The 12310-nt window shown below is 40.8% G+C and overlaps 1 protein-coding gene across 14 annotated transcripts in view; it reads left to right on the top strand.

Moving 5' to 3' along the window:
* TENM3 (teneurin transmembrane protein 3) overlaps positions 1-12310 on the top strand; it is a 763547-nt gene that overhangs the window by 543319 nt on the left and 207918 nt on the right. For 8 of the 14 annotated variants that reach the window (XM_075197350.1, XM_075197322.1, XM_075197306.1 and 5 more), the window contains one exon: positions 9997-10095. The exons of the other annotated variants lie outside the window; for them this stretch is intronic. In XM_075197350.1, the coding sequence (XP_075053451.1) occupies positions 9997-10095 (99 nt within the window). The remainder of the gene's footprint in view (positions 1-9996; positions 10096-12310) is intronic. 14 annotated transcript variants of the gene reach the window in all.

Raw genomic sequence — 12310 nt, 5'->3', positions numbered from 1 at the left:
AAAGGACCACTAAGCCCCAAAATTGAAATTTTCATATATGAAGCATGAAGGTAAAATACATTGTTCAGTGTTACCCTGCCATTCCGCTGCAGTTCTGCTAAAAAGGAAAGTTTAATAGTGTTTAAAGGGACACTCGGTTCAAGCATTGTCTGTGTTTAATTGTCCCTAGCACAGGGTAGCGGGACAAAATAAGCCACGCCCCCATTCAGCCCAATCTCCGCCTACAAATGAGCAATTTCAAAATGCCATCCTCTTTCCTGTTAAGCCCCGTCCCTTTTATGCCACGCAAATCGGAATGTCCCTCCAAAATCAGAACCATGGAGAGGTATGTTATAATAGTGCACTAATATAATAAATTCTCTCTCCTGTAGAGCAGGATTACACACCTCCCCCCTGTACAGGGCCACCTTAACTACATTATGGGCCCCTGGGCAATGCAGTGCACCGGGGCCCCTAAATATAAATATATATATATATATATATATATATATATATATATAGTGTGTGTGTGTGTGTGTGTGTAAAATATATATATATATATATATATGTAAAAAAAAAGTGATTATATATATATATAGATAATCACTTTTTTTACATATATATATATATATATATGTATATATATATATATATATATATATATATACATATATATATATATATATGTATATATATATATATATATATATATATATATATATATATATAGGGCCCCCCTTAACTTACCTTTAATTCCCGATCCCCTTCTCTTCTTTTTTCCGCGCTGAGTCTCTCCTGCGCTCCTCCATGCTGTGCTTGCAGTGAATGATGGGCGTGACATCACGCCTAACATTCACTGTGAGCACAGCGCAGGCGAGGGGACCAGGGAGGGAGCCGGATCGCCAGCTGACGTGAACGCAAGGTAAGTATTTTCTTTTCTTTTTTATTTACAGGATTTTTTTTGTCAGCGCTGCCTTGGACAATCCCCCTGTGCCCCCCACTCCACCTGTTTACAGGAAGAAATGTAAAAAGTTTAGCCACACTGTGCACTATTTTTATATTTATCATCTATTTATGGTTTTATTGCCCACTGATCTATCCACCAATTCCTCCCCCATGTGTTGTACCCCTGGTCCTCCTGGCTGCCCCCTACAGTAGTCTCCTCCTTTCCCTGCCTGTCATTGCCTCCTCCCTACCCAGCACAGCTGGGATCAGTCCCAGACTAACGATCAGGACAGGATCTTACCTGTGCACGCCCGACCTGGGCAGATACAATCTGGGTACACAGCACTCCTGCTTCTCTGTAATGGGCGAACACCCCAATCTCAGCCAGCAAGTGCCCGACAACTTCAAGCACTAGGCTATGCCGGCGATCCTGACTAGTGCTCCCACTCTGCCGTTTTCTAAAGTTCATTTGTTAGCCCACCTCTGATTGGCCGCCCCAGCCTCCCTCTCTGTTGGCAATCTCGTTTATGGTACAATAACAATCAATTATATTGATCTCCTAACTGAGGCTTCTGATACATCCAACCCGCTGCTACACTGACTGTAAAATAAATGAAGCTCCATGAAATGAAGAATTCAAAACTACAATTATAACAGTGCAGTATGCTACACGAATAGTGCAACGAACAGATACTATCCATAGCACTCACTACAGATAAAACAAACAAAAAAACCCTTGCCTCACTTATCGGGACAAACTGTAAGTCGGGCAGGTGGGACAGCGGGACAGTCCACTGAAGTTAGGTAGTGTATACTTGCCTACTCTCCCAAAATTTCCGGGAAGCTCCCAAATTTTGGGGAGTCCTCCTGGACTCCCGGAAGAGTAGGCAAACCTCCCGGATCCTAAAAAATGCTGATATTCATGGCATTGAATATCAGGGGCGGGGCTTAATCCCATCATCCCAGCTCTTCAATGTCGTGGATTTCATCATTTTATAGAGGAGTGGAGCTATGGTGACATAAAGACGTCACCTACCCCTGTCACATGACCTGGAGGACAGAGTCAGAAAGTCGGCAAGTATGTGGTAGTGTATAAGCTACACAGAGCTTTGTTATCCCTTTGTGCTGTCTGTGAACAAACTTTAGTAGTTTGTCTGCTCCCTGTAATATTTTGTCCCTCTCTGCATCTGGCCACACCCCCATAACACCAAACTCCGCCCTTGTCATTAGGCCATGCCTCCAAGCTATCGTATTCCAAGAGCATTATCACACCTCAGTATGGGCTCGTACACACAGGCGCTGGAAAGCAGTTAAAAATGTAGACAAAATCTTGCACTTTGTCCTTGCTTTAACAGAACTATAGAAACATGTTCATTAATGCATCCCAAAGCTTCCCTGCAGCGTACTTAATGAGCAGTTCTGTAGAATTCCACTGTAGCGGAAGCTTGTCAGAAAGCGTGTTTGTATAGGTCACTTACATTATTTTTTGGATTATCAGTGTCAAAGCACCTTTAATAGGCTTTAAGGATGCACATTGAACTTTTAATATGAACTCCAGGGTGTTAGATTGACAGTAGGGCTTTGGGAAGTGATGAATAATGTCTCAATACAGAATGGTGAGCTCTGCAAAGCAGACATACTAACATCATCATAGAAACTAGGAACCCACCTATAACAAGTATCTTTTTATACAGTCACTCCTGACTACGTCCATTAAAGAAATACAAAGGGAATCCTAGAGCTAGATCCCATTTTAGTGTCACAGTGGGATCTGATAGAAGATAGTTTGCTTTATGTAGCATCACTAACCCTTCCCCTACAAGACTTCCCTACTGCTGACATAACATTACTGGGCATTACTGTTGGCATATCATTGGGTATTGGCATTTTATCAACACTTTACTGGACACTGCTACAGCTGGTTTAATATTAGACGATTCTACAGCTGGTATATAATGTTTAGTATATTACATATAACAAGATGTTTATACGGCAGTCGTGTTACTTGACATTACTAATATTCTACAGTGAATGTTGATGCAATGCAATATGTTCCAGTTTCAGATGATACGACGATAAGTCAGCAATGTAGTAAAGAAGTGGGATAAGCCGGTGGTATAGGAAGAGGTATTAGTAGCAGGAAGAGAGAGATAACATTGACATATTATAGATCACTGACAACACCTCATCTTTATTATTATTACCATTTATTTATATAGCACCACTAATTCTACAGCGCTGTACAAAGAACTCACTCGCATCAGTCCCTGCCCCATTGGGGCTTACAGTCTAAATTCCCTAACATACACACACAGACACACACAGACACACAGACAGAGACACAGACTAGGGTCAATTTTGTTAGCAGCCAATTAACCTACCAGTATGTTGGGAGTGTGGGAGTAAACTGGAGCATCCCTATTACCCTTCCTCCAAACAGCCACAGCAATAAATTAATAAATAATTTACAGTTAATATAACCATATCCCGCGACCATCCCCAGCATTAAATAATTAATATTCACATTTAATAAATAGACCACCTCCCCAAACTCAGACCCACATTCAATTATAGACCCAAACCACCCCAGCATTAAATTAAAGGTCTTGACATCCCACACTTTATTAGGACCCCCTTCCCTTCCCTCACACATTATAATAACATACTCAGCCCCCCTCCCTTCCCTCACACATTATAATAACATACTCAGCCTTCCTCCTTCCCTCACACATTATAATAACATACTCAGCCCCCCTCCCTTCCCTCACACATTATAATAACATACTCAGCCTTCCTCCTTCCCTCACACATTATAATAACATACTCAGCCTTCCTCCTTCCCTCACACATTATAATAACATACTCAGCCTTCCTCCTTCCCTCACACATTATAATAACATACTCAGCCCCCCTCCCTTCCCTCACACATTATAATAACATACTCAGCCTTCCTCCTTCCCTCACACATTATAATAACATACTCAGCCTTCCTCCTTCCCTCACACATTATAATAACATACTCAGCCCCCCTCCCTTCCCTCACACATTATAATAACATACTCAGTCTTCCTCCTTCCCTCACACATTATAATAACATACTCAGCCTTCCTCCTTCCCTCACACATTATAATAACATACTCAGCCTTCCTCCTTCCCTCACACATTATAATAACATACTCAGCCTCCCTCCTTCCCTCACACATTATAATAACATACTCAGCCCCCCTCCCTTCCCTCACACATTATAATAACATACTCAGCCCCCCTCCCTTCCCTCACACATTATAATAACATACTCAGCCTTCCTCCTTCCCTCACACATTATAATAACATACTCAGCCCCCCTCCCTTCCCTCACACATTATAATAACATACTCAGCCTTCCTCCTTCCCTCACACATTATAATAACATACTCAGCCCCCCTCCCTTCCCTCACACATTATAATACCATAGCCCCCCTCCCTTCCCTCACACATTATAATAACATACTCAGCCTTCCTCCTTCCTTCACACATTATAATAACATACTCAGCCCCCCTCCCTTCCCTCACACATTATAATAACATACTCAGCCTTCCTCCTTCCCTCACACATTATAATAACATACTCAGCCCCCCTCCCTTCCCTCACACATTATAATAACATACTCAGCCTTCCTCCTTCCCTCACACATTATAATAACATACTCAGCCCCCCTCCCTTCCCTCACACATTATAATAACATACTCAGCCTTCCTCCTTCCCTCACACATTATAATAACATACTCAGCCCCCCTCCCTTCCCTCACACATTATAATAACATACTCAGCCTTCCTCCTTCCCTCACACATTATAATAACATACTCAGCCTTCCTCCTTCCCTCACACTTACCTTGTTCCAGCTGCTCTGTGTAAGAGCTGTTGCTGCTCTGCATACATGGGACGGCACCTGTCACGTGGTTCGCATCCTATATGACACATGTCCGTGTCTCGGCTGGAGAAGGGATGAAGCAGACACACATAGGGGGAGGGACGGATCATTAGATCTATGGCCACTAGAAGGTAGGTGGCTGGTTCCAGGGAATGAACCAGCCGCCAACAACTATACTGACTTCCGCTGAACTCTGCAATAGTCAGCAACCAGCATTGGGGACGGTAAGTCCCTGTTTGTGGGGTATCAAAATTCCAGACTGATTAGACGCAGGCCTGGTCAATTTCTGGGTCTCCAAGGATTGTGAAACTACAAGCCTCAGCATGCTTTTCCAGTAGATAGTGAGCAGAAAGCTGGCAGGGCATGTTGGGACTTGTAGTTTATAAGAATTTGTGCTTTGGAGAGAGAAATTCAAGAGTGAAAAAAAGTAACACTTCAAAAACAAAAAACAAAAAAAAAAACTGTACAAAATGCCACAAACTATGTTCACACTTGTATTCCATTAAATCCCTATCTCACGTACAGTGTTTATATGAGCAGCGTAGTCCCAGAAACATGTTAATTCATTTGACACATGAAAGCTTAGATAATCCTGTAGAAAGCATGGGTAAAATCACACATTTACACTTAAACATTTATGAATTGCTTTGACTGTGTTGTGGGAATTCACGCTATAATTTATGCTTTATTTGCTTTTGAACAGTTTAATAAAATATTAACTGTATACGGTCCAAAGTTTACATGTAATAATTTAAAACAGACTAGGGACCCCGTGTCATCTGATTTTCCCTGTAAAAATATGGAGAGCAAAGTGTTTGTTATATTCGGTGAGATCTTTGTGCCAACAAAGCGGTACTTTCCTTACGCCCCACCTTCTTCTCTGCTCCAATTGATGGTAGATCTTTTATATGTAATATATGATGACTCTTTTAGTAAAAACCCTTAGAAATCAGAATGAAAGGGTCATATCGACATTTGATATTTTTATTGTTAATAAAAATAAAATTCCACAATTAACACCGCAAGTCTAATTCACTTGTGTATTACTTGCAAATCAGATGTTTTATGATACCACGGAGTGGCTGAATTCTTTTTTACTGTGTTGTATGTGGGGTGTTCTTATATAAAACAAAAAAGAAACTGACTGTTTTAATATGCAGTTTTTGATATTTCCATAACATTCAGTACTCACTAGAATTAAAAGCAAATTAAACAGTGTTCATTGCATATGCCATGATATTTGGTGTAATGCTGTTTAAATTTACACAGGCATTACAGGGAATTATAATGTACAAATGTTTTGTTTTAACTGGCAAGCCTTGAATTTTACCACCACGGATTTGGTTGTCTATGTATATGTGGGAGCAGAAAAGCAAAGTTTGATGTAAAAACAGGTCCCCCTCCTCAAATTTTCAACCAGCCCCAGTGCTAGATAACAACCGCGTTGTCCCACGGTCATAGTGAAGACAGGCTGCAGGCTGGTCAGAGCAGGGATGGTGTCTCTAGGGGCACAAAAAACAGCCCCCCCTCCTGGAGGTTTGTTGTAGTGCGCTTCATAAAAGATCTCTTGTATGTCCTTTATGACTGTGCTGTATGTGTTTTTACAAAGGAACACGTTTTGTTATAACTGCACGTTCATGGGCCAAATACCGTCCAAAAATATTCTGTCATCCATCAGGGTCTATGGAGCTGTGAGGGAAGCTGGGTTCCACAAGAAAAGATAAGTAGAGCTGTATACAATACTGACTGGGCACCAGGGGCAAACGCAGGATTTGTAGAGGGGGGTTTCCACACCATGCCACCAGTGGATGTGACCAGCATGCATGGGGGCGTGGCTATAATATTAGACAGTAATTGGCTGCTCTCCAACTCTTCCTATCCCTGTAATATACATGGGCAATGCTGTGTGCACTACTGTTAGGTGCACGCAGCTCTCCCTTTTCAAGCAGAGCCGTGTGAAGCGGGGCAGGGTCCAGCCACCTCAATTATACAGTGCCCCAGGCTTGGTGGGGGTTTCTAGGCACTAGGAAACCCCCCTCGGTTTGCCTATGCTGGGCACAGAGAGCAATGTACAGTGCGTGTACACCATGTGATCAGCGCTGAATTACCATGTAGGGAAGTTTAAAAATGGAAGAGCATTATGGAGCTATATAAAGCATAAGCAGAATGAGAAATTGTTTTATTTAATTGGAGACATCCATTAAGAGCATATTCGCATATGAGTGTTAGACAGCATGTTTTACCCAATGTAACGATAAATGCAGCGCCATTGTTCAGACTCAGTGGGACCATCATTAACATTTTGATAGCAAAATTTAAATGGCTTAATGGTTTAAAATAATCACTTCGGCACTGTCTTTATTACATGTGGCAGTTTTGTGTATATGAAGCTTTTTATTATATTTCTTGAAATGCACCGAAAAGTGAGCTTCTCAGCTTAGTGCTACATGGCGGCGCAAGTAACTCCCCTAAAAAATGCCCTCTCCATCTTTTCATTCATTTCACGTGCCAGCAAAGAACTCTTGTTTTTGCCGTGCTCCAGAAATGTAGATGCAGGTGCAACAACTCTGTACTGTTACACTGTGGTCAGTTCCTCGCATTGACCTCTGCAAACTTCTGCTCCTCCGTAAATGCCGCCATCTTGCTCCATAGACCTATGAATTTTAGAGAAAATGTTGCCTAACTTGTGCAAATCGAGGTGCACGTCGGGACTGATGCTGATCTTGTACTGTGCTTCAGAATGGAACAATGGTATGGGGTTTAGATCCATTTTTGTTCTTTTTACATTCCATCCTTCACACTGTGTCTATTTCTAGTATCCTATATCTCTGTACTAGGAGTCGATGTCTGGCCACCTACCATTATTATTTAATTTTTGTGATCATTCACTTCACTTGGCCACTTCAACACATACTTACCAACTTTTGAAACTTTTTTACCGAGAGCCTGCTGGGGGAGGTGGGCGTGATGGGGGGGCGGGGCCAGGGCCGCCTTCAGAAAAATCGGACCCAGTACGGGCCCTCGTGCCCCCCCCCATGAGCAACACATACTTACCTGGGGCCCACCGCTGGTCTACGCTATTCTGTCTTCACCCCTGCGATCGGATCCTGGTGCCTGGCTGTCACGGTGACTGCTAAGCTGTTGTACCGGGCCCCCTGGTGAGCCCGGGCCCGGTACAACAGTACCCCCTGTACCCCCCTGATGGTGGCCCTGGGTGGGGCTCCCAAATTTGCCTCATTTTGGACCTGCCCCCGTGACGTAATGACACAAATGCGTAATTTTACATCAGGGGCGGGGCCAAACACTGCGATTCCTGATGAATCGCAGCATTTTGGACCTAATTCTGCCCACTTCACTAGGAAGTTGGCAGATGCGGGAGATTGCCACACTCTCCCGGGAGTCCATGAGACTCCAGCGAATGCGGGAGTCTCCCGGACATCCTGGGAGGGTTGACAAGTATGCTTTAACAATGGGGGAGGCCAGAGGACAGCACCTACCTTGGTGGTACAGGACAAAAGAGACAGGTAGTCTGAGTGTGCAGGATTGGGGTTAGCTAGCACAATTTTGTGATGGTTGTCTTTTCATGAACTCTTACAACAAATACACATTTGGTCTATATGTACTGTACTACTACAGGATATTTTAAATGTCCCCCTTTACCCTAGTTTTCCAATATTGCGCTTTTGATATTCCAAGTAGATACACTTCTAGCAAGGTAGAACCTTTCTCAATATTGTATGAGTAATGCTGCATGCAAGTTTTAAAGGGCTGGTTAGAAAATCTCCCAAACAAGTAATGCTCTTTGAAAAACATTGATACGAAGATATAGTATGCTATGCACAAACATTTGTTTTTAATGTTAAACCCACACTCATGTCTTATTCTTATGAAGTCATACAAGAAAGCACTATGTCAAAGATATGTCCACCTTTAAAATAAATCAGATGTTATTGAATATACACTCGTCCTTTCTCTTTGATCTTTTATTTTTTTTGCATCATTGAGCTTTACTGTCAAATTGAAGGATCTGTATTAGTTCTCCAATCAGTGCATATCTACATTTGCAGATTTTTAAGGATATTTTTACATTTTGTCCTGTCCACTTTATGGCACAAATGTCGTACACATGTCATGCCCACTTATTCAACTTTTTGTACTTTACCTCGACTTCTCCCACAAGAGAATTATGAAAAGCAGGCATGTGTTGGGTAACATTTGTATACACTATATACTGTTTGTGTACACTATATACTGTTTGTATACACTATATACTGTTTGTATACACTATATACTGTTCTTCACAATCAAGAAGTGCAAATGTGCAGTAGCTCAACTAACAATTGTCTTTCATCAATCTAGTGGATTGAAAGCAAACTGATTGGCTGCCGTGGGTTACTGAGTTTCCACTCAGACAAATCTTAGCTTGTTTACTAATTAAATGTTATGCACAGTTAAAATGGTACCGTGGACAAATTGTTGTGATGTATTTTAAAATGTTTCCTTGGCCTTACCAAATAATAGCTTAAAGCTGTGACATAAAGAGTTATTATTTTCCCAGTAAGTAACTTTTTTAGTATAATATGTTTCAAAGGCACAATCTTAGCAGTAAGACTCAATTACCAATTGCAGGACTCTAGTGTGTTGGAGTCAGTACCAAGTTATGATGAAATGAGACTAATCACTACCCTAACTAACACACACACGGTGGCAGCTGAAATATAGCTGTTCTCTGTCGTTACACAAATTGCCCTAAACATATATGAACAGTGTACTTTTTAAATTGTAATTATTGTTTATTTAACTATTATTTGATCCACCAACACTGCTCACTATTACTCATTTTCTGCAAGAATATTTGTATTTTTAAATTAATTTAAATTTTGTTGCTGTATCCCAAAAACTGTTTCTCGAGGCAGCTGAGCAGTGTGCCTTATTATAGAAATACCCCAATTAAAGTATCTGCATAAATTGCACAGCATAATTAGTTAGTGAAATGAGGAATAGTCACTGTTGCCCACGTTAGTGTTCGTTGTACTGCGTACTAGCACAAAGTGGCAGCATATCGGTCATGACATAGACTTTGTGGCAATATTTCTTTAGTTTTTTTGTTTGACTTTATTTCTTTAACACCTTTTGATCCTAATAATGTTTTTCTTATAGAAAATTAGCAAATCACCCAGTTCTTGAAAATGGGCATGACAACCTGATAGAGATGGCTGTGTTTCCACCACCTTGCCATGATGGAGACTATGGGGATGGGTATGTGTCTCTATATGTTCCTTTAACCCTACACTGATGCATAATTAGAGAAGCCAGCTGGTATGGTCAAAGCTGGTGATGAGTTTGAGGGTCTTTATTAGAATACCCAAAGTTTCATATTCTAGTAATCGTCAACATCTGGCCAAAGTGGGACACTTAAGATTTGTGCAGTCAAAATCGCTTTTGATATGAATTAAAATAAAAAGCGCCTTATTAAACACTCACTATAAAGCACCAAGAATACACCCCCAATGTTGCTGTGTAACACAGTCGGCTAAAGAAAGAACCTGTATATAACTAGCACAATATTACTGTGTGGTTTCTTATGTTTTGTTAAAGGGGTATACTATTAATGTAACAAGAGCAAGCTTTGTATTTCTGATAGCATGGGGGATTCCAATATTTAAGGTATAATAAAAGATTTACATTAAATGGGTATTATAGAGACAAACATATTTACATAGTTGGGATTCCACTTTTTTCTTTTTTTATCAAATCCCACATAACACTTATATCATCATTACCATTTATTTATATATCAACACCTGTTCCGCAGCGCTGTACAGAGAATCTATGTCCTTCACATCAGTCCCTGCCCCATTGGAGTTTACAGTCTAAATTCCCAACAAATATACTAGTGTTGACTTTGTCAAAAGACATTGAACCAACCAGTATGTTCTGGGATTGTGGGTGGAAACTGAAGCACCCAGAGGAACCTTATGTGCTTATCATTGATATATTCTTCGAATAATTTTAACATACACTGGCGTATCAATGTACACAGCAGTTTTATGGCATGTACGAATCCTGTGCTAATATAGTATACAAATACAACGTACATTACCTTCACAAGGTATGAATGGAAGGGCAATTGCTCTGTCATGTTGGAAACATTTTTCATTCACTGCAATTCCCTTTTTAAACATGCCTGTGATAAAAGATTATATGCACCCGTCCCCCTGCAGTCTTTCTATTAACAGCGCTGGAAGTTTCAAACACCCAACACAAAAGCTACTGAAATCCCCAGTGACTTTATGAAAATATTGCGGCATACATAACCTTAGAATTTTGATATAAAATTATGCAATAATTCATGTATTCAGACACACACAAGCGCTGGGTACTTTTATAGTTTAAAGTTATTATGAAATAACAGCATACTGTACCCAGCTCCAAGCACCGCATTGCACTAAAGCACTTAATATAGGGTGGATGCTTTCATAAGAGTTGGGGCCATATTATCCTTATAACCTATGAAAGAGTTGATTATTTGGGAGGAAAGAATATGGGCCTGATACATGGACTGCTCCCTCTAAAGAATTTTCCACCAACTTTTTATGCCGATCGATTTCACATGCGATCGATGTTCCGATCGCTCGGTCCATGGACTGCATACACACTAGCCTTGTTTAGGACGATAAATGGAAGAGTGGACGTCCCTTTAGCGACTTTTAACAGCCATGTTGTCGTGAGCAATGACTGTATTTTCGTACTCACTGTTGTGGATCAGTCGGAAGTTTATACACAATACACAGCGGAAACGAGATTGGAACGAAAATATTAAACGTTACGACCAACCAAATGAGGCGATAATCGTCCATTTGGGCAGACTTTCGACCATCGTGTAACTGCACACACTGACCCGACTTTTGAACGAGCGGTCGTATGTCGGCTGTTTGAGCCGATTATTGGACGAAAACCGTGTAATGTGTACCCAGCTTAAAGTAGTTACAGTCGTAAGACTATTATCTAAAGACCTTCTAAATGTTGACCACTTTCTGATCACGCCCCCCCCACGCTGCGTCAAGCGCAATGTTCAAATAAAAAATGTAAATGCTGCTATCAGCTGGCAGTGAATCTCATTGTAGAAATGACAAATGCATTTACCCGGACGTCAATATATATTTAGGGAATTGTTTACAACATTTTCCTGTTAAAACTTTTCCTCCAACATGAGGCACCTCAGTTTCTAATACAGAGACTAGTTTATAAACACACACACCTTCATTTTTTATTTTATTTTTTCCCAAAAAGCCTAAAAAGCACTTCAGTTAGACCAGCATGTAAAGAAAAGAAGAAACAATAAAGAAAAATAAATATATGTATAAAATGTTGCTAATTAACTTCTGAGAAGACAACGTGGCTTTATACCGAGAGAAAAATGTGTTTATTATGGTTGATTATCGCAGATTGAACCTTATAGCAGGAAAGTAAT

This window comes from Mixophyes fleayi, chromosome 1, assembly GCF_038048845.1.
Source record: "Mixophyes fleayi isolate aMixFle1 chromosome 1, aMixFle1.hap1, whole genome shotgun sequence".
Classification (NCBI taxonomy): domain Eukaryota; kingdom Metazoa; phylum Chordata; class Amphibia; order Anura; family Limnodynastidae; genus Mixophyes; species Mixophyes fleayi.
Note: the sequence above shows the minus strand (reverse complement) of the source record. Positions and strands in the feature narration are given on the sequence as shown.